Here is a 24,978-nt window from a genome sequence, read left to right on the forward strand (position 1 = left end):
TAAGATTTTGTGATTCTGTAATATTTTATTTGAAAGATGGCAACACTAACAGTGCAGCACACCATCAATACTGTACTTCATTGGGGTGTCAACCAATGTTCCCTCAAACTTTTTTGGAGTGGACAATTTGTTTAAGTGTGTGACCCCTTTAATTTTTTTTGTGCAGCCATGTAAGTACTGTACTGTAACTTAAGTGGGCCAACTTGTGTATGGCATATATGAGAACTTTTGAGTTGTTGTGCAGCCCTACATTTTAGAGGGAACATTGGTGTCATTGGGCCGGTGTCTGCATAAAAGGGAGATTATGGTTATGTTAGAAAAAAAAACCTTCAACAAAACAGTTGCCATCAAGTGAACCAAAGAATCTTTGTTTCGTTTTTGCTTAAGAAGCTGGGGTGGGACAAGTTAAGCGGCTAGTACAGTGAAATGATGACAACATCATGAAAGAAAGATTATCTGGTCATTATCACTGCTATTTGTGGGAGCTTGCTGTGTGCAAATTGCCTGCCTCATTTGTTGGATTATATGCTCAAGGTTCTGGAGTGGGGTTCAAACTCACAACCTTCAGAGTGAAAGGCCATAGGGTTACCATTAAACCACATGAAATATATAAATATAATAATAAAGCACAATTGGTGCGGACTGTAGCATTTACAACAATTAACATTTCACATGAAAGATACATTGAAAATTGTAACAATTGAGAAAAGTACAATTTTATTTTGATGTACACACATGTTACTCAAGGACCAGAGGATCCCAATTTAAGGTGATTGGAAAAAGAAACAACAGTGACATGAGGAAAAACTTATTTTATGCGACGTGTAGTTAGGACCTGGGATGCACTCCCAGAGGGTGTGGTGGAGGCAGGTTAAATCGTGGCTTTCAAAAGAGAATTAGATCATTATTTGAAGAGAAAAAAATTGCAGGGCCACTGGGAACAGGCAGGGCCATGACAACCAGGTGACTTGAAGTTGCAGAGAGCCAGCACAGAGACAACAGGTTGAATGGCCTCCTTCTGTACTATAACCATGTTATGACCTTGTCAACCTGAAAACATGATTATTATTTTTCACAAATAATATATTGGTATTTCTGAAACTCTAATTGACTTGTCAGTGTTTTGTCCTGACTGGTGTTCTTGCCAGGATGAATTAAGGTTCAGTATTTCTCTGGTCACTGCATAACATATGGTGTTATGAATCTATAATGCTTTCTGCACACTCCAGAAAAACATATGAAATTCCACCCAGACCCCCCACCCCCCTCACCTGAGATTTTCTCATTTATTAATTTGCATAAAGGGCCAGCAATGGAAAGAGGAATTTATTCCCCAGTACAAGTTGTCTTCCTTCCAGCACCAACTGTCCTGTAAGCAATCTTCAGGGGCCGGTGTCTGCACAAAAGGGAGATTATAGTTATGTTAGAGAAAAAAAACCTTCACCAAAACAGTTGCCATCAAGCGAACCAAAGAATCTTTGTTTCGTTTTTGCTTAAGAAGCTGGGGTGGGACAATTTAAGCGGCTAGTACAGTGAAATGATAGCATTAGCAAAGTGCCTATGTAGCCAATTGCAATGGAGAGAGATGCTTGTGGTCCTTTGTGAAGTCGGGCCAATTACTTAACTCGTATTCCACGAGTGGATTCGTGCCCCTTATTCCCAACCGCAGGAAAATCGCCCCCCCTCCCCCTCCCCACCACACTTTTCTCTGCACGGATCTGGGAATGTTATCGGGAAGTTTGCACTACTCCAGACACGTTTCCCTCTGCCGAGTTTGAGTGCAACATTCCCCAAAGTCCCGAGTTCACTCTCCTCCCAGACCATTACAAAACACACACATTTCCTCATAAAGTGATCCCCCGGCGATAGTTTGATTTTAATCTAAATTTAATTAAACCGTGCGGACACCTTCCTTATCGATTGCAGTAAATACAATGTGTAAAGAGTGGCCTGGAATCGGATTGTAAAAGGTTGGGGGGGGGGGGGGGAATATTCACTGAGTGATTTAAAAATAAATATAAATCATATTTTCATTATGAAAGGAGGAGAGGGCATTCAGAGAGCTTGGAGCAGCTAGATACTCTTCCTAATTTAGCACTGGAAAACTTAAACGATGAAATTGGCTGCATTGGGGCTGAAGGGTGTAAGAAATCCTCAACTTCGACAGTGTGGACTGTTAAAAGGAGTGCGGCTGCATTTCCATGCAGAGTGCAGGACAATAAAAGGGGCTGTAACTGGATCGAAATTGACTCAATTTTAAGCAACATTTCACCCCCCCCCCTCCCTCCCTCCTTCAGCAACTTCGACGCGCCATCACTCCAGTGAAATGTATCAAAGCTGATGATGCAGTTCCGGGTGCCAATGCACAGCACTGATTGGCTGCTCAGGAGCAAATCTTCCCTTGGGGGAGATAAAGAGCTAGCGGATCAGTCTGAGGCTCTCGCCCAACAACCAAAAAAAAACTTACTGACAACTTCCCCAAACAACACAGCAACAGGCAACTAAACAACAACAAAACCCGCACCAAAAAAAAAGAGATCTGTGTTCTCAGCAGCAGCAGCAGCAGCAGCCAGCGCTGGCTGGGGGGCTTCTGACTTTCTGTACACACACACACACACACACTTTGCAAGCAAGAGGGATAAGGCGAGCCAGAAGCCGGCCAGGATGAGTTTGCTGTCAGCGATCGAGACCAGCGCCTCTGTGTACCAGCCAACTCAGCTCTTAAACTGGGTCTATCTGTCTCTGCAGGACACTCACCAGCCGAGTGCTTTCGATGCCTTCAGACCCGAGCCGACGTCCCAGCACCATGACTTGAACTATACCAAAGCTGCCGACCTGGGAACTTCGCTCTATTCCAACTATCTCAACAACTTTTCTCAACTCCACAGGAATGAGGTGCGAATTCCCTTCAAGTACAGTCTTAATAAGTGAAATCCCCGGGCGCCCTGATATGTGCTCTGTCTAGTTTCTTTTTTGTTTTAAAGCAATCAGTTTAGGCCGTAGAGAAAACTTTCAGGAAAACTTTGGCGAGTTGGTTTTAATGCCCCGCCATTAGACTGTGTGTGTGTGTGTGTGTGTGTGTGTGATATATAGAAGGACATTCTTTTTCTCTCAAAACTGCTGTTCTTGGGATTCCGTGGAACTTTTATTTGTACGAAGCTTGATTTCATGTGTTTGTCACCGGAGCCTGATTTCTCTAAATCTCAATCCATGTTGACATGTTGGCTAATAATTGAACTACCTGTGCCATGCAATAGGATTGGAGTATTAAAGTGGCCCCTTGCTGTCTGCAGCTGTCAGCCATTGGGACTTGCGTGAACACAGTTTCGTGTTTAAAGTCGTCTCTCCTACCAGGTTCCTAAACCTCCCTTTTCACAGTTCCCCATCTCGCCTGTGTGAATCATTCAACGTGATTGACAAGCTTGTTAGGAGCGGTGTGTGACTCTTACACCGTCCCAACAGCCAAGCAATCGCGGGCGATTCGGACGCAGAGGGATTTCCGAGCGAACGTGTCCGTTTTGGTCGGGATGTTTTGCCTGGGTTGAAGCTCGGTCAGAGGCAAAAGGGTGGAAAGAAAACCCACAAAAAAAGTCGAGGGAGGGAGAAGTGTGTGTGAAACTGGGCATGGAAGGTGCGATCTGCATTTTCTCCAGTGGCTGACGGTTGTGGGGGTGTTGGCTATGGTTAGATTAGATTGTAGTAAGTCTCTTTTGAAAATGCTGTGATATGTGGGTCTGGTCATTATTTTCGGACTGGGGTATCTGGTTGCTTCTACATGGATAAAAATAAAGCGCCTTGTATACGCCGGCTGTCGCTCTCCCCATGGGTAAATCTGCAGTTGAGAGGAAAGTTGGTGGGTGAGGCTTGGTCTTAAAAGGGCAATGCCTCACCATCTACACAGTGGTGGTGGTTAAGGGGGGGTGGGGGGTGGGGGAGCAGAAAGTACTTTCCCGTTTTAAAAAAAAAACTCGCATTATAAAGCAGTTTTCTTTCCTGACATCTTTTAAAAAATCAATAGGTACAAACAACTTCTGAGAGCAGTTGATGAGATAAACTGTCAAATTCATGGAATGGGATTTGAAAACAATATGACCACTGAATTGGAGGACACGGTTCAAAGTTCACAAGCTCAGAGCAAATTTAGAGATTGGGGGAAAATACTTACCCATCAGGGGGTCGTGGATATATGGGACAGGCCCCCAAAGGGGCAGTTGAGTCAAAGTCAGATGGAGCCTTTAAATGACACCTCCATCTATTGAAGCACGCAATTGAATATTGTTGTGATACTGATTGGTTTTCAAGGTGGGGGCGAGACTATTTTTAAAAGTCATGGTTAACAGGTGAGGGGTGCAGCGGAGATCCCACAGTAGGATGCTATGGCAGAAATCCAGACCAGTGTCTCATAGTCTACCTACCATAAACTCGAGGTCATCCAAAACTGCTGCCTGCATTCCTACTCGCACCAAGCCCCATTCACTCATCACCCCAGTGCTCAGTGACTTACTTTGAGTTATAGAAAGTTTCCGGCACAGAAAGAGACCACTTGGCCCATCCTATCTGCGCCAGCTTAAAATTGAGCCACCTAGCTTAAGATGAAAGCAAAATGCTGCGGATGCTGGAAATCTGAAATAAAAACAGAGGAGGCTGGAAAACCTCAGCAGGTCTGGCAGCATCTGTGGAGAGAGAAACAGAGTCAATGTTTCCAGTCCGTGTGACTCTTCTTCAGAGCTCTGAGTCTTTCCAGCATTTTCTGTTTTTATTTCACTCAGCCTAATCCTGCCTTCCAGCATTTGGTCCATATCTCTGCAGGTTCTGGCACTTCAGGTGCATATCCAGATACCTTTTAAAGGAGTTGAGGGTTTCTGCCTCGATGACCTTTTCAGTGAATTCCTGACCCCCCATAACCCTTTGGGTGACAAGTTATTTTCTCCTCTCCACTCTAATCTTTTGATCAATCATTTTAAATCTATGTCCCCTAGTCACTGACCTCTCTGTTAAAGTAAACAGGCCCTTCCCATCCATTATGTCCAGGCCCGTCACAATTTTGTACATCCCAATCAAATCTCCCCTCAGCCTCCTCTGTTCCAAGGAGAACAACCTCAGTCTATCCAATCTTTCCTCATTGCTGCAATTTTCCAGCCCTGGCAACATCCCCTGTAAATCTCCTCTGTACCCTCTCTAGAGAAATTACATCCTTTCTGTAATGAGGTGACCAGAACTGCACACAGTGCTCAAGTTGGGCTTAGCTAATGATTTATACAATTTCAGCATAAGTTTTGGCTCCCACTGAGCACCACATTGACTTTCAATTTCTCATCCTCACATCCTTGTTTTCAAATCCCTCCATGGCCTAGTTCAGTTCCCATCACCCTGCCACCCTCCATCCCCTCACCCGTGCCCCTCTCACACCCACCCCTACCCCTCTGCCAACCCCACCCCCACCCCTCACCCTCTCCCCCCCTCGTCCCCTCACCCCTACTCCCCCACCACCTCTACTCCCTCCCACCTCTCATCCCCCACTGCTCTCCCACCCCTACTCCCCCCTCACTCTCCCACCCCACTCCCCACCCCTCCAATCCCCCACCCCATCCCCTCACTCCCCCACCCCTCTAATCCCCACCCCGCACTTCTTTCCCTCACCCCCCCCACCCCTCTCCCACCCCCTACACCCCCACCCCTACTCCCCGACCCCTCAGTCCCCCACTCCCTCACTCCCCAATGTCCACACTCCCCCCTCACACACCCACCCCCTCAGTCCCCCATTCCCCTCACTCCCACACACCGCAATCCCCCTCACTCATTTCCCTCACCCCCACCCCACCCTATCACTCCCCCACCCCAATACCCCTCACTCCCTGACCCCAAACCCCTCACTCCCCTTCTCCCACTCACCCCAGCCCCTAGCCCTCTCTCCCTTCCCTGAACTCTCGCTTCCTCACCCCACCCCCCCTCCCCGTCTCCCACACCCAGCTCCCTCCCGCAACCCTCTCCCCTTCTTCTCCACCCCTCTCCCCTACCCCTCCCCTCTTCCCCAACCTTTCTCCCACCCCAGCCCCCGCCACATCCCACCCCAGCCCCCGTCACTTCCCCCACTCCAGCCCCCCTCATTCCTCCATTCCAGCCCCCCCCCACATCCCGCCCCAGCACTCTCACACCTCCATCCCACTCTCCCTCACTCACCCACACACACCACTCCTCATTACCCCACGCCCCACGCACTCCTCCACACCATCCCTACAAACCCCCTCACTGCCCCACACACACTCCTGACTCTGCCACCCCACTCCCCCCACTACTTTCTCTCTCCCTGACCCCTCCCTCCAACCCCTCCCCTTTCCCCCTTAACCCAACCCTTTCCCTCTTCCCACACCCCCTCCCCACCTGCTACCCCTCTCCCCCACCCGCTTCCCCCTCTACCCCACCCATCTCCCACTCACCCCCAACACTCTCCTCCTCCCGTCAACTCTCTCCTCCTCCTCTCACCCTCCTCTCCTCCACCCCAGCCCCTCTTCCCCTCCCCCACCCCTCTCTCTCTCCCACCCTCCACCTCTCTCCCTTCCCCACTCCCTTCCTACCTTCCCCATCCCCTCCCTTCCCACCTTCCCCCACCCCACCTCTCCACACCCCCTCCCCACCTCTCCACACCCCCTCCCCACCTCTCCACACCCCCTCCCTACCTCTCCCTACCCCCTCCCTCTCCCCCACTCCCTCCCTTCCCCCACCCCACCTCTCCACACCCCCTCCCCACCTCTCCACACCCCCTCCCTCTCTCCCACTCCCTCCCTCCCCCCACCCCCTCCCTCCCCCCACCCCCTCCCTTCCCCTCTCTCCCCCACCCCCTCTCTCCCCCACCCCTTGTCTCTCTCCCCCCACCCCTCTTGCCTCCCCCTCCCTTTCCCCCTCTCCTACCCCGATTTTGAGGAGACCGCTAAGATATAAAGGCAGACAGCAGGGGTTCGGTGGGGGAGTTCCAGTGTCGGGCAGCTGTTAGCTGGTCTTTGGTGGACTGGGGTGAGGGATATCAGTATTGGAGGAGGAAAGGATCAAAGCTGAGCCCAGAATTCCACGCCACCCATTGTGGATTAAGGATATGGCTCGACATTTACTGAAGTACATTGTATTGCTCGCCAGCATGAGCAGGGTAGTTCGTTTTATGGCCTCGCTACTGTCCGTCCATTCCCTGCCGGGTCCTTAAAACGGCCGCACAGGGCTGGCAGTACCAGCCCCGTTAATCGGTGCACGAGAAAATCACTTTCAGCCGGCTGGTGGTGGGTGGCCCTTTTAAGAATAGCGCAAGTTTTAATTCAATCGGGACCAAGGAGACACCGCTTTGGAAGCCGAGAGACGTTGCAGATGTGGATTGGCCGGGACAGGAGAAGCTGGTCGGCCTGTGATGTGTGTGAAAACCATTTGCAGCGTGAATAGCCTTCCCTTGTACCCGAGTGCACTTTGCCTTGTGTTAATGGGGTGGTAGTTTTTTTGTGGGGGGGTTTAGGATTTGCTTTCTCGGACATTAAACAACAAACTTCTCCCACTCCGACTGGGGAAGGGTAGCCGAAGATTTAAGATCAGGACTTTGGTTCCCTGCACCTTCAGTGCCTGTTACCTAAAGGGTTCTTGACCCTTAACTGATCCACAGACGATTCCTGCTGTGCTCCTCCTGACCAGTTTTACACAGTAAAACCCGATTTTAAAGTCTAAACTAAGAGATTCCCACATGGTATAAACGCGTGAGGGCCATGGAATTGTGGATCCAGTAACAAGAAACGCCACCGCTTTTCCCAAATTAAAGAGTATCCAACTTTTACCTGGCAATAGATGGAAACATAGATGGCCCGGGGTTTTCCCTGCTTACAGATCCGATTGATACAACCTTTGGTAAATGGAGAATCTGAAACGACTGCCCACAATCAGGACCCAATATTCACCTTTGCAACCCCCACCCCCCACCACACCCGAAACAAAACAAAACAAAAAAAAAGGGGGCATGAACGAGAGTGCAGAGGGCGAGGGGGTTTAAATGCCCTGGTCTCTTCTGACAGGTCGCTTCATTTAAATTAACTGCAGGTAGGACAAAGCAGCCTTGTAAACATGACAGCCGAGCTGAGCGCAGAATAATTGTCCCGGTTAAAAATAGCTCGAGGTGACAGACACTTTGGAGGAGGGTGGGGGAGGTGGGGGAGGGGGTGGGGGAGGTGGGGGAGGGGGAGGGGGTGGGGGAGGGGATGCGGGTGCACGAAGCAACTCCTATTCGCAAACTCCAACCCACATCTGGCGCCGGAGATGAACATCAGGCGTTCGGTGCCCCTCCACCAAAAGCCCACATTCATTTGGGTGGGCAAAAGGCGGGGGAGGGGCAAGTCCAGGGCAAAGTGAAAGCTCTCGAGGGTTTTTATTGTGGAGTTGGAATTTCTTCTCAAACTTCCTTTGGCAAGGATTCCCCCGCAGTCCCTTCATTCAATAACAGCCTCTCCCACCCCGCCCAACCCCCACTCCCACTCCTTCCCACAGCCTCTGCCACCCCCCCACTCCTCCTCTCCACCTTCACCCCTCCACCCACGCCCACTCCTCCCCACCCCCACTCCTTCCCCACTCCTCCCCACCCCCACTCCTTCCCCACCCCCACCCCTTCCCTACTCCTCCCCACCCCCACTCCTTTCCCACCCCCACTCCTTCCCCACTCCTCCCCCACCCCCACTCCTTCCCCACCCCCACTCCTTCCCTACTCCTCCCCACCCCCACTCCTTCCCCACCCCCACTCCTTCCCTACTCCTCCCCACCCCCACTCCTTCCCCACCCCCACTCCTTACCCACTCCTCCCCACCCCCACTCCTTCCCCACTCCTCCCCACCCCCACTCCTTCCCCACTCCTCCCCACCCCCACTCCTTCCCCACTCCTCCCCACCCCCACTCCTTCCCCACCCCCACTCCTTCCCCACTCCTCCCCACCCCCACTCCTTCCCCACCCCCACTCCTTCCCCACTCCTCCCCACCCCCACTCCTTCCCCACCCCCACTCCTTCCCCACTCCTCCCCCACCCCCACTCCTTCCCCACTCCTCCCCACCCCCACTCCTTCCCCACCCCCACTCCTTCCCCACTCCTCCCCACCCCCAACTCCTTCCCCACTCCTCCCCACCCCCACTCCTTCCCCACTCCTCCCCACCCCCACTCCTTCCCCACTCCTCCCCACCCCCACTCCTTCCCCACCCCCACTCCTTCCCCACTCCTCCCCACCCCCACTCCTTGCCCACTCCCACTCCTTCCCCACTCCTTCCCCACCCCCACTCCTTCCCCACCCCCACTCCTCCCCACCCCCACTCCTTGCCCACTCCCCACCCCCACTCCTTCCCCAACCCCTCCCGCACCCCCACTCCTTCCCCAACCCCTCCCGCACCCCCACTCCTTCCCCAACCCCACTCCTTCCCACAGCCTCTCCCCCCCACCCCCCACCCCACCCCCACTCCTCCCCCACCCCCACTCCTTCCCACAGCCTTCCCCCCACCACCACCCCCAGCCCTCCCCACACACAGCCCCCTAAATAAAGTCAATGTACCAGGTTGACAGACAGCCTGAAGGCTATTTCATGAATTCTGCCCATCTCCTCCGGGATAACTTGCCTTTCACCACAATACGCTGCAACAATTGCAGGCCTCAGTTCTAGAAAACCTGGTTGCCTGTTTTCTCGCATTAACTCAACAGTGAAAACCCGTTACAGATGTTGATACACCACACATCGCATCGACATGAAATTGGAGGAATTCGCTCCGCCAATTGATTATACTCCTAACATGCACAGTTCCAGCTGGTCCGATTCAGTCCCGAGGACAGACAACCCGCCACTTCCATCGTGATGTCTATTTTGTAAATTCATGCCTCGCTGTAGTTGTTTTGAACGTGTTAAACACCGGGATCGGCGTAACTGCTTATTTCATTAAAGGTTAAATATTTTCAACAGTTTAGCTATCTATGTGTTAGCACACAGGTGCAGAAAGCTCATTGTAAATAATTGGATATGATCCGTTATCCAGGCTATTACCAGCGGGTTGTACAAGAACGCTTCCCCCTACGGTTCTCTGAGTAATATCGTGGACGGGCTGAGCTCCCTGACAGACCATTTCTCGGATCTATCCTTATCAACAGAACCTCGCAAACCTGGTAAAAGACCTCCCCCCAACTACTTGTGTCATCTCTGCTTCAACAAAGGACATTATATCAAGGACTGTCCCCAGGTAAGAGTGATCTGAATATTGCCAGAGAGAAAACCGGGTTAATGTTTAACAAACGGCGAGACAGGGTGAATAATGCAGATTATTGGCGAGACCCCCCTGTCCCCCACAAATTGCAGGTCTGCAGGCAATGAATGGGGAATTGTGCTGGGGCTCCCACTTGTCTAGTCATTATGATGGATTGTTTTGTTTTAAAGTGAGATTTTTGTACGGGCAACAACATTAAGTAAAATATTTGTTGTGCTTAAAATATTGGACAAATACATTCACATTTAAAATATCTGCAAAGTAAGTTTTGATATTTTTTAACACATGTACAGCTGAGTCCACAACCTTTAACAAAAGAATCGTGAAAACAGTTAGGATTAAGTCAGCAGTTCAATAGTATTTCAGATGCTTTGTCTGGTTAGTGCTTTCTGGCCTGCCTCAAGCAGTATGTTTTAAGAAATAGATGGAAAAGTTGGTCCTGTTTGCCCTCAATTATTACATTGCAAAAGAGTCTACACTGGAGTGTCTGCATTGAATGTTAGCACAGCCTCAAAGGCACAATTCTTAGTAGTCGGAGCCATGTCCAGAGATTAATCAACTAACGTCAATTTGAGCTACAATTTCTGCTATTATGGGAGCCAAAGTGCATCAGTGTACCAATTTGACATCTCTGCCATCAGATTAATTCCCAGACTCTCCATTCATTTTGCATTATTTAGAGCATGCTGACTGGGTGAGAGTTGCATATCTATCACAGTTCTTGGAAAACCACCGTAATCAAGGGCACCAACTCCATGGGGGAAAGGACAGGATTGTGGAATTTGCACGAATAAAAATGGGATTTGATTTATCCAGTTGTTGTAAATCAGTGACTGTCATTGTAAAGCACTTCATGGCCCTTGTTAGAAATGTTTTGCACTGATCAATGTCACAGTGAACTCTCAAGTTTGCACAATTGATGCCAAATTGTTTTTACATAAGTCTGTGAAAGGAGATTTCATCTCAAGTGATGCTGCTTTAGATAATGGCCATTACCTTTCAGTGACAGCTATAGACAATATTGGCAGTTGTGGAGCAAACTAGATTTATTCTGACTTTTGCACAGCTCCTGTTCATGGGTAATTGTGGCTCTGTAAAGATCTTGCCAATTTTCTCTTTAGAATGATTTTGCATTCCTGTATAAGACATTGGTTTGGAGGTTGTGAGAGATCAGTAATGGGAAATGCTCGAATTGTGTCTCGTTCTGCAGGAGGTCTGGACAAACAGACTGGAATCTGGGCTGCCCGTCTGAAGTGTAATAAAATCCAGATGCTTGATCTTAATTCATTGAGACTATCCCTTCAGGGTTTGTGCTCTATCTTCCTCCCTGCCTTCCACCATTAGAGCTGAAACAGTCTAAGGGACAGAGTAAGTCCAGGCACCCCAACACTGGCACTGCCTTTAGAGTCTAGCTCAGGCACTACACTAAGGCATGGAAAAAAAGTCCAGAGAATTATGGTTTTAATCATCCAAAGTATTTAATGCTCAGAGTCAAAACAATCTTCGGTCTCTGCCAACTGAATTTGGTTAGTTACAATACAGTTACATGAAAATAATCATTTATTTCAGTTAAAAGATGAATAAATGCATGTACATGCTTCACAGTAGCAATCTACATATTATCTAGTTTATCACCATCCTATTTAGCATTTATAATATTTACCCATTAAGTTTCCTATTTAGCTGGAATGTTGCTTAAATAGAAAAAATACACAAATCCAAATGCAGGTTATCTGTTGCACCCAGCACAAAGGAAGACAGTTGTCGTTGTTGGATGTCAATTATCTCAGTCCTAGGACATCACTGCAGGAGTTCCTCAGGGTAGTGTCCGAGGGCCAGCCATCTTCAGCTGCTTCATCATTGACCTTCTCTCCATCATAAGGTCAGAAGTGGAGATGTTCATTGATGATTGCACAATGTTCACTATTCATGATTCTTCAGATACTGAAGCAGTCTTTGTCCCAATGCAGCAAGACCTGGATAACATTCAGACTTCGGCTGACAAGTGGCAAGTAACATCGCACCACACAAATGCCAGGCAATGACCATTTCCAACAAAACAAGAATCCAACCATCTCCCCTTGACTTTCAATGGCATTATCATCACAGAATCCACACTATCAACACTCTGGGGTTACCATTGACCAGAAACTGAACTGGACCAGCCATATAAATATTGTGGCTACAAGAGCCAGTCAGAGACTGGGAATTCTGTGGTGAGTAACTCACTTCCTGACTCCCCAAAGCTTCTTCAACATCTACAAGGCACAAGTCAGGAGTGTGATCGAATACTCCGCACTTTCTTGGATGAATGCAACTCCAAAAACACTCAAGAAACTTGACATCATCCAGGACAAAGCAGCCCACTTGATTGGCACCCCATCCGCAAACATTTACTCCCTCCACCACCAAAACACAGTGGCAGTAGTGTGCAATTACAAGATGAACTACAGCAATTCACCAAGTCTCCTTTGACAGCACCTTCCAAACTCTCTTCCTCCATCACTAGAAGGACAAGGCAGCAGGCAGATGGGAACATCACCATTTGGAAGTTCCCCTCCAAGTCACTTACCATCCCGAGTTGGAAATATACTGCCATTCCTTCACTGTCGCTGGGTCAAAATCTTGGAACTCCCTCCCTAACAGCACTGTGGGCATGCCTACACCACATGGACTACAGCAGTTCAAGAAAGAAGCTCACCACCACCTTCTCAAGAGCAGTTAAGGCTGGGCAATAAATGCTGGCCTAGCCAACAATGCCCATATCCCCTGAATGAATTTTAAAAAGCACACAACATTTAGACACACAACTCTTAACTTGATTGACCACTTAAGGGTAAGCTTCAGTCTAACATTCACGATCACGACTGTAATTTAAAGCTCACCGACTTACCACTTACAATTTCAACCTTGTCTGCAGTGTTTGTTTCATTACCATCTTAAATTCACTTTAAAAGCAAAACTGTTTTCACCCATTTCAGAATTAATGCACCTTATGCTTCATGACAAGAGCGGGCAACAGCCTTTATCCTGTTACCTGCCAAATGTCTCTCACTGAGAGCCCATTGATGTCAATTAGGTGTCAAGAGTGAAACTAATTGCTAGATCTGATGGCACTTCTTCCCACCCCATTTAGTATGGAAGCCTGTGGATGTAATACATACACAGTAACAGGTTTGTATGTTGACGCCCCATGTATGAATGGTTACACAAATTGACAGATTACTTAGTTTAATGATTCCTATTAAAGTTGAAGTAATTGTCCCTATAATATTTGCAATAGACTAGCTGTTCCCTGTGGTATTGCTGACAGGTGTTCCGGAATTGCAATATTTAGGTGCACATCTGCCCTGTCCCTTTAAGACATCTCCGGGGCTCTCTCTGGACTAAGGATCTAAGAAGACAACTGTTGAGCTCAAGTCATTTCTTATTCATTCATGGGATGGGGGCATTGCTGGTTAGGCAAGCATTTATTGCTTATTGCTAATTTCCCTTGAGGAGGTGATAGTGAGCCTCCTTCTTGAACCGCTGCAGTCCACGTGGTGTAGGTATGCCCACAGTGCTGTTAGGGAGGGAGTTCCAGGACTTTCACCCAGCGACAGTGAAGGAACGGCGGTATAGTTCCAAGTCAGGATGGTGTGTGGTTTTCAGGTGGCGGTGTTCCTATGAATCAGCTGCCCTTGCCCTTCTAGGTGGTAGAGTTGCTTTCAAAGGAGCCATGGTGAGTTCCTGATGTGCATCTTGTGGATGGCACACACTGCTGCAATCATGCGTTGGTGGTAGAGGGAATGGATGTTTAATGTGATGGGTGGGGTGCCAATCAAATGAGCTGTTTAGACCTGGATGTCCTAGCAGTTAACTTTACTTGTTCTGCACTTGGCTGCTGCTTGGGGAGAAGCAAGGTTATCTCAAGATGAATCAGGAAAATTTGTGCCTTTTTAAGACATACATTCAGTTCAGAAGTGGTGTATTGTACAATGTATGACTGTACAGCCTGATGGGCATTAGTGAAGCTCTACCTTACCCACCGCAAAGTGGAGAGTGAATGGTTAAAACGTTGTTTGGGGATGTACTTCCTGTGTGATGGGTGGGCTGGGTATCAGGCCATGTAGATCAAGATGAGCTCTGTTCCAATGACTGATTGCCGTTGATTTTTTAAAATTCATTCACTGGATGTGGGCATTGCTGGCTGGGCCAGCATTTATTGTCCATTCTTAATTGCCCTTGAGAAGGTGGTGGTGAGCTGCCTCCTTGAACTGCTGCAGTCCATGTGGTGTAGGTACACACACTCTGCTGTTAGTGTGGGAGTTCCAGGATTTTGACCCAGCGACAGTGAAGGAACAGTGATATATTTCCAAGTCAGGATAGTGAGTAGCTTGGAGGGCGGGGTCAAATCCGCTCTGGAATTGGTGATCCACCCTGACCAGACCTGCACTGTGCCGGGCAGGAAGATCTTTGACAGCCTCGAGCTGCTCAGGGATACGATTGCCTATGTACAGGACAGGGGTGTGGACACCTGCCTCATCAGCCTGGATCAGGAGAAGGCCTTTGACAGGGTGGATGTACTCTCCAAAATGGGGTTTGGGAAGGGAATTCGCAATTGGATCCAACTGCTCTACACTAACATCAGTAGCGCAGTCTCAATCAATGGGTGGGAATCAGATAGCTTTCCGATTAAATCTGGAGTCAGGCAGGGCTGCCCTCTCTCCCCTGTCCTATTTGTGTGTTGCATAGAACCCTTTGCTGAGTCCATCAGGAAGGATCCGGGCATAAGAGGAGTGACGATCCCAGGCAGTGGAGGCACTCAGGTCAAAGCCTCCCTGTACATGGACGATGTCGCCATCTTCTGCTCGGATCCGCTGTCAGTGCACAGACTGATCCACATCTGCGACCAGTTCGAACTAGCCTCGGAAGCCAAGGTAAATCGTGGGAAGAGCGAGGCCATGTTCTTTGGGAACTGGGCTGATCGATCTTTTGTCCCCTTCACTGTCAGGGCTGACGGCCTGAAGGTGCTGGGGATATGGTTCGGAGGGACCAGGGCATGCGTTAGAAACTGGAAGGAGCGAGTGTCTATGGTGAAAAGGAAATTGGGCATGTGGGAGCGACACACCCTCTCCATTGCGGGTAAGAACCTGGTCATCAGGTGCGAGGCACTCTCGCTGTTGCTGTACGTGGCGCAGGTCTGGCTCATTCCACACTCCTGCGCGATGTGATCACCCGAGACATCTTCCGCTTTATCTGGAGGTCGAAAATGGATTGTGTTCACAGGGACGCGATGTACAAGCCTCTAGATAAAGGGGGAAAAAATGTGCCCAACTGATGGCCACCTTTGTGTGTGGCTGCATCAAGCGGTGCATAGACCCTCAGTATGCAAACACCAAGTGTCACTACATGCTGAGGTTCTACCTGTCCCCGGTGTTGCGAAGGATGGGTCTGGCCATGCTGCCGGGGAACGCTCCAAGTAGTTGGACCGTGCCGTACCTCCTGTCCCTCGTGGGAAAATTTATGCACAAGTCCATCAGGCAGTGGTCGGCACGTAACGTCTTAGAGACCCAGAGGGAAAAGGAGAGAGTGGATCCTGTCGGCTGGTTCCCCGAGCAGACTGTCAAAGTCATTTGGCAGAATGCCTCATCGCCAGAACTTTCCAACAAACACCAAGATGTAGCTTGGCTGGTGGTGAGAGAGGCCCTCCCCGTCAGATCCTTCCAACACACCAGGAGTCTCACCCCCTCCACACGTTTCCCTCGCAGTTGCTGTGGTGGGGAAGATACCGTTGTTCACCTCCTTGTAGAATGTGCCTTTGCAAAGAAGGTCTGGAGAGAGGTGCAGTGGTTTTTGTCGAGGTTCGTCCCGAGCAGTTCTGTGACACAGGACTCTCTGCTCTATGGGCTGTTCCCAGGGACACACACCGAGACAAACATCAACTGCAGCTGGAGGATCATCAACTCGGTGAAAGACGCTCTTTGGTCTGCCCGAAACTTGTTGGTCTTCCAGCGCAAAGAGTTGTCCCCGACCGAGTGTTGCAGACTGACACATTCCAAAGTCCAGGACTATGTACTGAGGGACGCACTAAAGCTTGGGGCAGCTGCTGCAAAAGCACAATGGGGAAGGGTTGCTGTCTAAGACCTTTCTGCCACAGTGCACCGAGGGACTGGGAACTGTGTAGAGCCCTCAGGCTGTACAGCTCAAAATGAATGTCTGCTAATGATTGTAATATTCATTGTTTGTACTGAAGCACCTTGTGATACATGTTGTAAAAGTTGAACCTGATTGTATACTTTTGTGATGGTGATTTTGAAATGGTTTGGAATGTTGTTGAAGATATTTTATGAATAAAGTATATTTTTGCAAAAAAAAAGTTCTTCCAGGTGGTGGTGTTCCCATTCATCTGCTGCCCTTGTCCCTCTAGATGGTAGGTTGGAAGGTGCTGCCTAAGGAGGCTTGGTGAGTTTATGCAGTGATCTTGTAGATGGTACAGAGTGCTGCCACTGTGCATGAGTGGTGGAGGGAGTGAATGTTTGTGGATGAGATGCCAATCAAGTGGGCTGTTTTGTCCTGGATGATGTCAAGCTTCTTGAGTGTTGTTGGAGCTGCACTCATCCAGCAAATGGAAATTATTCCATCACGCTCCTGACTTGTGCCCTGTAGGTGGTTGACTGGCTTTGGGGAATTACTGGTTGCAGGATTCCAAGCCTCTGACCTGCTCTTGTAGCCATGTTATTTATATAGCTAATCCCATTCAGTTTCTGGCCAATGGTAACGCCCAGGATGTTGTTAGTGAGAGATTCACTGATGGTAATGCCATTGAATGTCAAGGGGCGACGGTTAGATTCTCGCTTGTTGGTGATGGTTATTGCTTGGCACTTGTGAGGCGCGAATGTTACTTGCCACTTATCAACCGAAGCCTGGATATTGTCCAGGTCTTGCTACATTTCAACATGGGCTGCTTCAGTACCTGAGGAGACATGAATGGTGCTGAACATTGTACAATCATCAGCGAACATCCCCACTTATGACCTTATGATGGAGGGATGGTCATTGATGAAGCAACTGAAGATGGTTGGGCCTAGGACACTCCTACAGCGATGTCCTGGAACTGAGATGATTAACCTCCAACAACCACAACCATCTTCCTCTGTGCTAGGTATGGCTCCAACCCAGTGGAGAGTTTTCCCCTGATTCCCATTGACTCCAGTTTTGCTAGGGCTCCTCGATGCCACACTTGGTCAAATGCTGCCTTGATGTCAAGGGCAGTCACCCTCAGCTCACCTTGGGAGCTCAGCTCTTTTGTCCATGTTTGTGCCAAGGCTGTCAGGAGGTCAGGAGCTGAGTGGCCCTGGCGGAACCCAAACTGAGTGTCAGTTAGGAGGTTATTGCTAAGCAAGTGCCGCTTGATGGCCCTATTGATGACCCCTTCCATCACTTTACTGATGATCGAGAGTAGACTGATGGGCGGTAATTGGCTGGGTCGGATTTGTCCTGCTTTTTGTGCACAGGACATGCCTGGGCAACTTTCCAGATAGCTGGGTAGAAGCCAATGTTGTAGCTGTACTGGAACAGCTTGGCTCAGGGTGCAGCAAATTCTGGAGCACAAGTCTTTAGTACTATTACTGGAATATTGCAGTGGTGCTATCGAGCCACTCTTGGTGATGGACATTGAAGGCCCCTACCCAGAGTACATTCTGCACCCTTGCCACCTTCAGTGCTTCCTCCAAACGGTGTTCAACGTGGAGGAGTACTGACCCATCAGCTGAGGTGGGGTTGGGGGGGGGTGGGGGGACAATCAGTAGGAGTTTCCTTGCCCGTGTTTGACCTGATGACATGAAACTTCGTGGGGTCCGGAGTCAATGTTGAGGACTCCCAGGGCAATTCCCTCCCAACTGTATACTACTATGCCACCACCTCTGCTGGGACTGTCCTGCTGGTCGGACAGGATGTACCCAGGTTTAATGATGGTGTCTGGGACATAGCTGTAAGGTATGATTCCATGAGTATGGCTATGCTAGGCTGTTGCTTGACTAGCCTGTGAGACAGCTCTCCCAATTTTGGCACAGATGTTAGTAAGGAGGACTTTGTAGGGTCAACAGGGTTGAGTTTGCCATTATTACTTCCAGTGCCCAAGTGGTCTATCCCGGTTCCATTCCTTATGGGCTTCATAGGAGTTTGATACAACTGAGTGGCTTGCTATCATTTCAGAGAGCATTTAAGAGTCAACCACATTGCTGTGGGTCTGGAGTCACCTCTGGAGTTCAGCTCTTTTGTGTATGTTCGAACCAAGGCTGTAATGAGGTCAGGAACTGAGTGGCCCTGGCGGAACCCAAACTGATTATCAGTGACCAGGTTATTGCTTAGCAAGTGCCACTTGATAGCATTGTTGATGGCCCCTTCCATCACTTTACTAATGATCGAGAGTAGACTGATGGGGCGGTGATCGGCTAGGTTGGACTTGTCCTGGTTTTGTGGATGGGACATACCTGGGCAATTTTCCACATTGCTGGGTAGATGCCACTGTTTTTGTTGCAGTGGAACATCTTGGCTAGGGGCGCGGCAAGTCTTGGAGCACAAGTCTTCAATACTATTGATGGAATATTGTCAGGCCCATAGCCTTTGCAGTATCCAGTGCTTTCAGCCATTTCTTGATATCACGTGGAGTGAATCGAATTGGCTGAAGACTGGCACCTGCGATGCTGGGGACCTTTGGAGGAGGTTTAGCTGATTTCATGCAGCAGAATGGTCCAGGGATTTTACAATTGGATCGTAGTGTGGTTATGTTGGAAAAAATAATGGGAGAAAATCAAACAGGGTCACTGCTTTGCATTGACATTGCTAGAAACTACAGGTGTACAGATGTTAGGGTGAGGGCTGGAATGGACACTGGTGCGATGCTGCCTGTGTGGTCACACATCATAGCAACACTTACTGTTGAGGCCCACATAAGAATGGCCACTTTGATGAGGCAAATCAGTGCTGTACCTCAGCATGAATAATTGGTTCAGCAGGGGTGGAAAAACTGAACGAGAATTTAACTTTCCCAATGCTATTTGCTACAGCTCCACAGCAACCTTCAGTGCCACAGCCAAGCAGCATTTTTGTCCTTCCCCTGGATTTGTCAATCATGGAGAACAGGGATCAAAGGGCAGTGGTTAGTAGGGCGAGTGGATGGAACAGCAGCCAATTCCCAATCTCTACACCAAGGAAATGTGAATATCTGCTAAGTGGAAGGTTACAGGAATGCCAAGAGGCATTAATAAGAGTAATGTCTCCTTCTGTACCCGGGCATTTCATGATCCACTATATTGTCACAACAACCATCTTCATTTCATTGTGAGGGTCAGCAGCTTTAAGCAGTTCCAGGATTTTGTCCCATTGGTGTAGGTACACCCACAGTCATTCCAACCTCCCAGATCTCCATGAGTGGTGGTCCAATTATTGATGAACAGTTCAGGCAGTGAACTGTTCTTGGGGCCTATGTTGTAGGAGTTGAGGAAGGCAGGTTGGTTTATCCAACTGTTGAATTTTCCTTCATTTATAAGTTGAAGCGCTAAGTTGAACCCATCATCTGGCATGTCCTTCAAGGCTGGACCTTTCCCAAGAGGACAGGTCATAGAGGCAAATCTGTACCCGGGCATTTCATGATCCACTATATTGTCACAACAACCATCTTCATTTCATTGTGAGGGCCAGCAGCTTTAAGCAGAAATTTTTCAGTGTAAATCTAAGCCTTTGTCCATCGTTGTTTCTCGAGGACTTTGTTATCCCATTCAATGTGGTTAGATCACTGTCTGGTAGGCTTAGCACAGTGTTGCCTATTGATAGTGCACCTCGGCAATGAAAAGCAACGCTGTGACTTTCAATTCTCTCTTCCTTTGGTTGTCAAGGAAATAAACAAAAAGCCAGCAGTTCCTGGTAACAATTAGCAGTGCTGGTGTGTAAAAGTTGGACCAAATCCACCAAAGTAAATAAAGTGCTCTAACTTCACAAGGAAGCCAAGACTGTGATCCAATGCCAGCTTTGGGGCTCCCATTCATCCATCTGTGATTTTGCTTTGATCAAATGCTTCGAAGTAATCTAAAATCCACATTAGGTGGTGGGGGTGGGTGAGGGGGGTGGTGTGAGGTTGGCGGGAGAGAGAGAGAAGCTTCAAAAAATAAAAATATACCAAGAATTTTTTTTTACAGTTAAGGGATTTGTTTTATTCAACACTAGCCATCATTTACTTTTCCACCCAACCTAAGTAATTAGATTACTCTGGTATCACTTTGAAAACTCCATAATGTAAGGTTTCTTCAGTTTACATCGGCAGACAACACACACCATTGAAAATGGTTACAAACTCTCCACCATGGCAACTGGAGCTTGGGAATAAAATACTTAATGGCACTGAATTTGGATTTCAAGTTTGATTATGTGGGACTCTTTGTTAACTAGAATTTCACTGTTTCGGCGCCAAATTTTGTTTCATAACACTCCTGTGAAGCAGCTTGGGATGGTTTACTATGTCAGGAGTTCACAGATTTCTTTGTCATTAAGATTGCGACCCTTAATTCAGTTCCTTCTGCCACCTCCCTCCCTTCCCGTAGCACAACGAACCAAACTTTGATAAGGTTCTTCCTTGCCTTAACCCTGAACTTGCATCTTTATCCAGTTTCTCTCCCATTTCGCCTGAAGGCCCCTCTGCACTCATCTTGACCTTGTGACCTGCATTTTGCTCCCTCACCCCTATTCTCCCCCAAACTGTTGACCAACCAACTTCCCTTCCTGGCCCCCATGTTTGCTGATACTGATAATGGTTCTTTCTGCTTCTTGCCTGCTAACTGCCTTCTCCAAGAAAAAACCCCTTGATCCCACTTTCCATGCAAACTATCACCCCATCTCCAACCTCCCTTTCCTTTCCAAAGCCCTTGAACATGTTGTCGCCTTCCAAATCCATGTCCATCTTTCCCACAACTCCATGTTTCAATCTCTCTAATCCCGTTTCCTGCCACAATACTGAAATGGCCCTTATCAAAGATAATTAGCCATAGTTCATGAGGGGTCATAGGCATCTCTTTCTGTTACAGAGAGACAATTGGTTATATAGTTTGAAGGGCAACACCCCACATAAAGCATGGGGCAAGACAAGGAAGAATCCCTCCATGAACTAGCACAGCTGGTACAGGGATTGAATCTGCACTGTTAGCGTCAGTCTGCAGCACCTTCTAGCTGACTGAGCTAACCAATCCCATCCCCACCCTCTTTACCGAAGTCATAACTGACATCCTATGTGACTGTGAATGTGGTATACTATCCCACTTCATCCTTCTCAACGTAGCTACAACCTTTGACACAGCTGATCACACCATCCCGCTCCATTGCCTCTCCTCCACTGTCCAGTTGGGTGAGATCACCCTCAGCTGGTTCCATCCTTATCTATCCACTGCTAGCCAGAGAATCATCTGCATTGACTTCTCACCCTTCTACTGTTACCCCCGGTGTCCCCCAAGGATCTAGCCTAGGCCTCCTCCCATTTCTTTGCTCCCGGTGACATAATCCATAAACACAATATCAGGTTCCGTATGAATGTGGATGAAGTCCAGCTCTACCTCACCTCTACCTCTCTCAGCACCTCTATTGTCTCTGATTTCTCATTTTGTCTGTTTGCCTTCCTGCCTCTCTGTCCTCCTTTAAGGTACCTTTAAAACCTACATCTTTGACCAAGGTTTTAGTGATCTGACCTATGTGGCTCTGTGTCAAATTATGTTTGATAACATGGATACAGTGTTGAAAATAGCATAATATCTATCACATTTCTATTTCTCTTTAGCTCTGAAGAAGAGTCATCCGGACTCGAAACATTAACTCTGTTTCTCTCTCCACAGATGCTGCCAGACCTGCTGAGTTTTTCCAGCATTCTCTGTTTTTATTTATGTTCACTAACACTCCAGTGAAGCATCTGGGGACATTTACTGTGTTAAAGATGCTATATAAATACAAATCATTGTTGTAATTTACAGGGTATCTTAGTTGTGGTACTGAACTAATAACCCGGAGTTTGAGTTCAAATCCTACCATGATAAATTACGTAATTCGATACAATAAACGTGGCAAATTATAGGTTGACTACGAAAGATGCTGCTTGTTCCAAAACCCCAATGGTTCACTGATGCGCTTTTGGTACCTACACAATATGACCTACACGTGACTTCTAATGCATGTTATGTGGTTTAACCATCAAATAAGTCACTCAGTTGTTTTTTTTTAACACTATGAAAGAGAAGGGAAGGGTATTAAATGCAGCCTTGTTATAATTGTCTATGCCTCAGGGAAAAAAAAATTACCATCTGCTCAGAGTTCTTCAGAACCTAGAGCAGGAATCTCCAAACTGTCGGCTGTGAGCCACACCACCTTAGCCACTTGGCTCACGTAAACCCGCAGTCCTAACAGTACTTAAAATTCTTATACTCCTTGTTTTAATTTCATGGAACTGGAGATTTGGGAGAGCTGTATTTAGTAAAGTTGTCTCATTGATGGATGAATCCTAAACTAGTCTGCAGAATCTGCACCTTGACATTTATATAGATGAACAGAATTGTGGATTTAAACTCTATACCTAGCCCTCAGAGCTCCACGCCAGGCATCATTGGGGTACAAAATACTTGGAGAACCCCTGTGTAGTCTGTTTCTTGGATGTTCACTAACTCGCTTAATTTACGGCATGCAAAATTTAATTACAGTATTTAATTCTTTTAAATAGTTGTTTGGTGGTACAGAGCTTGAGCATTGCTGAAAAAAGACATTTTGTCGAAGCTTTTCGTCTTGCACTCATCAGGACATTGGTATTCTTGCGATGGTCCTGGTGAGTGCAAGACGATAAGCTTCGACAAAATGTCTTTTTTCAGCAATACTCTAATTTGTTTAATTTTTTTTTAGCCGCTTTCTCATTATGTTTCTTGTAGCACGTACTGTTGTCTGGTTAATTTAAATAAGAGCAAGAAAAGAGCTACAGATGACTTTCTCCCGACATTCAGTCCAATCTGCTATGTAACTGGGTCTCTGTAGATGACAGAGCTCATCTATTTTTTTTTCCTGATCTGCCCATCACTTTTTGGGGTGGCAGTTCCCTGCACTGGGTGACTTGGTTGATGTTGGAACCATGGGGATAAATCTGCATCTCGCCATTCCACAGCAATGTACTGTGACCACTTGGCTTTGGCATCCACATCATTTAAACCAGCTGTATATAAAATGCAGCCAGCAAACTACTTTCAGCCCACCACACCTTCATCTGTACCTTCAACAGACCTGCTACTACTCCCATGTACTTCTGATTCTCCCATTACTTCCCTTGCTGCAGAAAATTGACGGAGCGGAGATTTAGTTTTGTTTTAACTAAAGGAATGCTGTTAGGAGCTGGAATCATTTTAACTTCCATAGAGCAAGTGAAAGGCTATGGGAAGGATCAAGGAGGGATCCAATTTGGGGAGAACCATTGCAATATACTGTTGAGCCACTCAACCCAAGGGTATCTAACTGTAGTGAAACACACAGCAGGATTCTGGATGAATCACCACTTTATGCTGATGGTAGAGTGGTTGACAAAGCCAGATTGTTATAGAGTTGATCTTCAGACAATTTTCCTTAGTTTGCCTTTATTTACAAGGCAGCAGTAGCAACTACACACGTTCAGCAAACTCCATAACTGGTGTATACGACTGTAGAGGGTCCCCGTGCTGCGAACACATTGGTTCACACAGATCATGTGATCTTACATCACAGGATTATTCTTAAAGCTACAGTCCAACATTTCCCAAAACTATAATTACTACATTCCTCCCCCTTTAACTTCTCTGTCCATTTTGTATTTACAAGGATATTTATCTCATGATGTTACAATATTTACAATGGTCATGAAATTACAAGTTCAGTCTTTCAGGTGGTTTCCCAATCCATGTGGAATGTCGTAGCTCCACGACTTAAATTCTTTTGTAGGAAACACTTTATCTCGAACAGCATTAACATCAGGTACCTCATTAGGCACTTATAGTTCAGTGTCTTCCATTCTGACAGAGACATCTGGCATGTCTGTCCTTGGCTGAGAATCTTCAACAGGGACCAGTGGTTCAGTTATGGTTACAGGTGGAACAATACTTTGTTGTGGTATCTCTCTTTTTCTTAAATGCTTATGGATGATCTGGCCCTCCACTCCCATGTGGCATGACAATGGTCTGCTCACTGAACGCACTTTACCTGGTAACCACTTCAGTCCTCCACCAAAATTCTTTACATCTGCTACTTCTCCAACAGTAAATTGTGGTTTACGACTATGCAAATCATGCATCGCTTTTTGGTTCCCTTGACTTTTCTCCACCTCCCCCTCCAAGTTGGGAAGGATTAAGCTCAGTCCTTTCTGAAGATGGTGCCTCATCAATAATTCTGCATTCTTCTTTCCACGTGTCTTCTTTTTACCACAGAGTTTAGTATTGGCCTGCTTTTTGACTTCACTGTTGGCCAGACTTCTCTTAGATGCAACCTCAACCTGTTTTAGTTTAATAGTGGAGTCATCCAAGACTTCATTATCCGCTCTGCTCTTGGAAAGTTCTACGACTTTTGCTTTCAAAGCCTCTTTAGCTTCATTTAGCTGATTCTTCATCTCTTCTGTCTCTTTCTTGTGCCTGTTGGCTTCCTCCTGGAAACTTGAACATTGCTGCATCTTCTCTGCCAACTGGTTCTTCGGTTTGTTCAGAG

The 24,978-nt window shown here is 47.6% G+C and overlaps 1 protein-coding gene across 3 annotated transcripts in view; it reads left to right on the top strand.

The window, feature by feature from the left end:
- The first annotated feature begins 2,437 nt into the window (after window positions 1-2,437).
- The window catches only part of zcchc24 (zinc finger, CCHC domain containing 24), a 214,974-nt gene continuing 192,433 nt past the window's right edge, over window positions 2,438-24,978 (top strand). For 2 of the 3 annotated variants that reach the window (XM_041176358.1, XM_041176359.1), the window contains exons 1-2: window positions 2,438-2,895; window positions 10,030-10,230. In XM_041176358.1, coding sequence (XP_041032292.1) covers window positions 2,665-2,895; window positions 10,030-10,230 — 432 coding nt within the window. In that variant the 5' untranslated portion in view covers window positions 2,438-2,664. The remainder of the gene's footprint in view (window positions 2,896-10,029; window positions 10,231-24,978) is intronic. The other variant, XM_041176360.1, reaches the window with a different exon arrangement.

This window comes from Carcharodon carcharias, chromosome 28, assembly GCF_017639515.1.
Source record: "Carcharodon carcharias isolate sCarCar2 chromosome 28, sCarCar2.pri, whole genome shotgun sequence".
Taxonomy (NCBI): Eukaryota; Metazoa; Chordata; class Chondrichthyes; order Lamniformes; family Lamnidae; genus Carcharodon; species Carcharodon carcharias.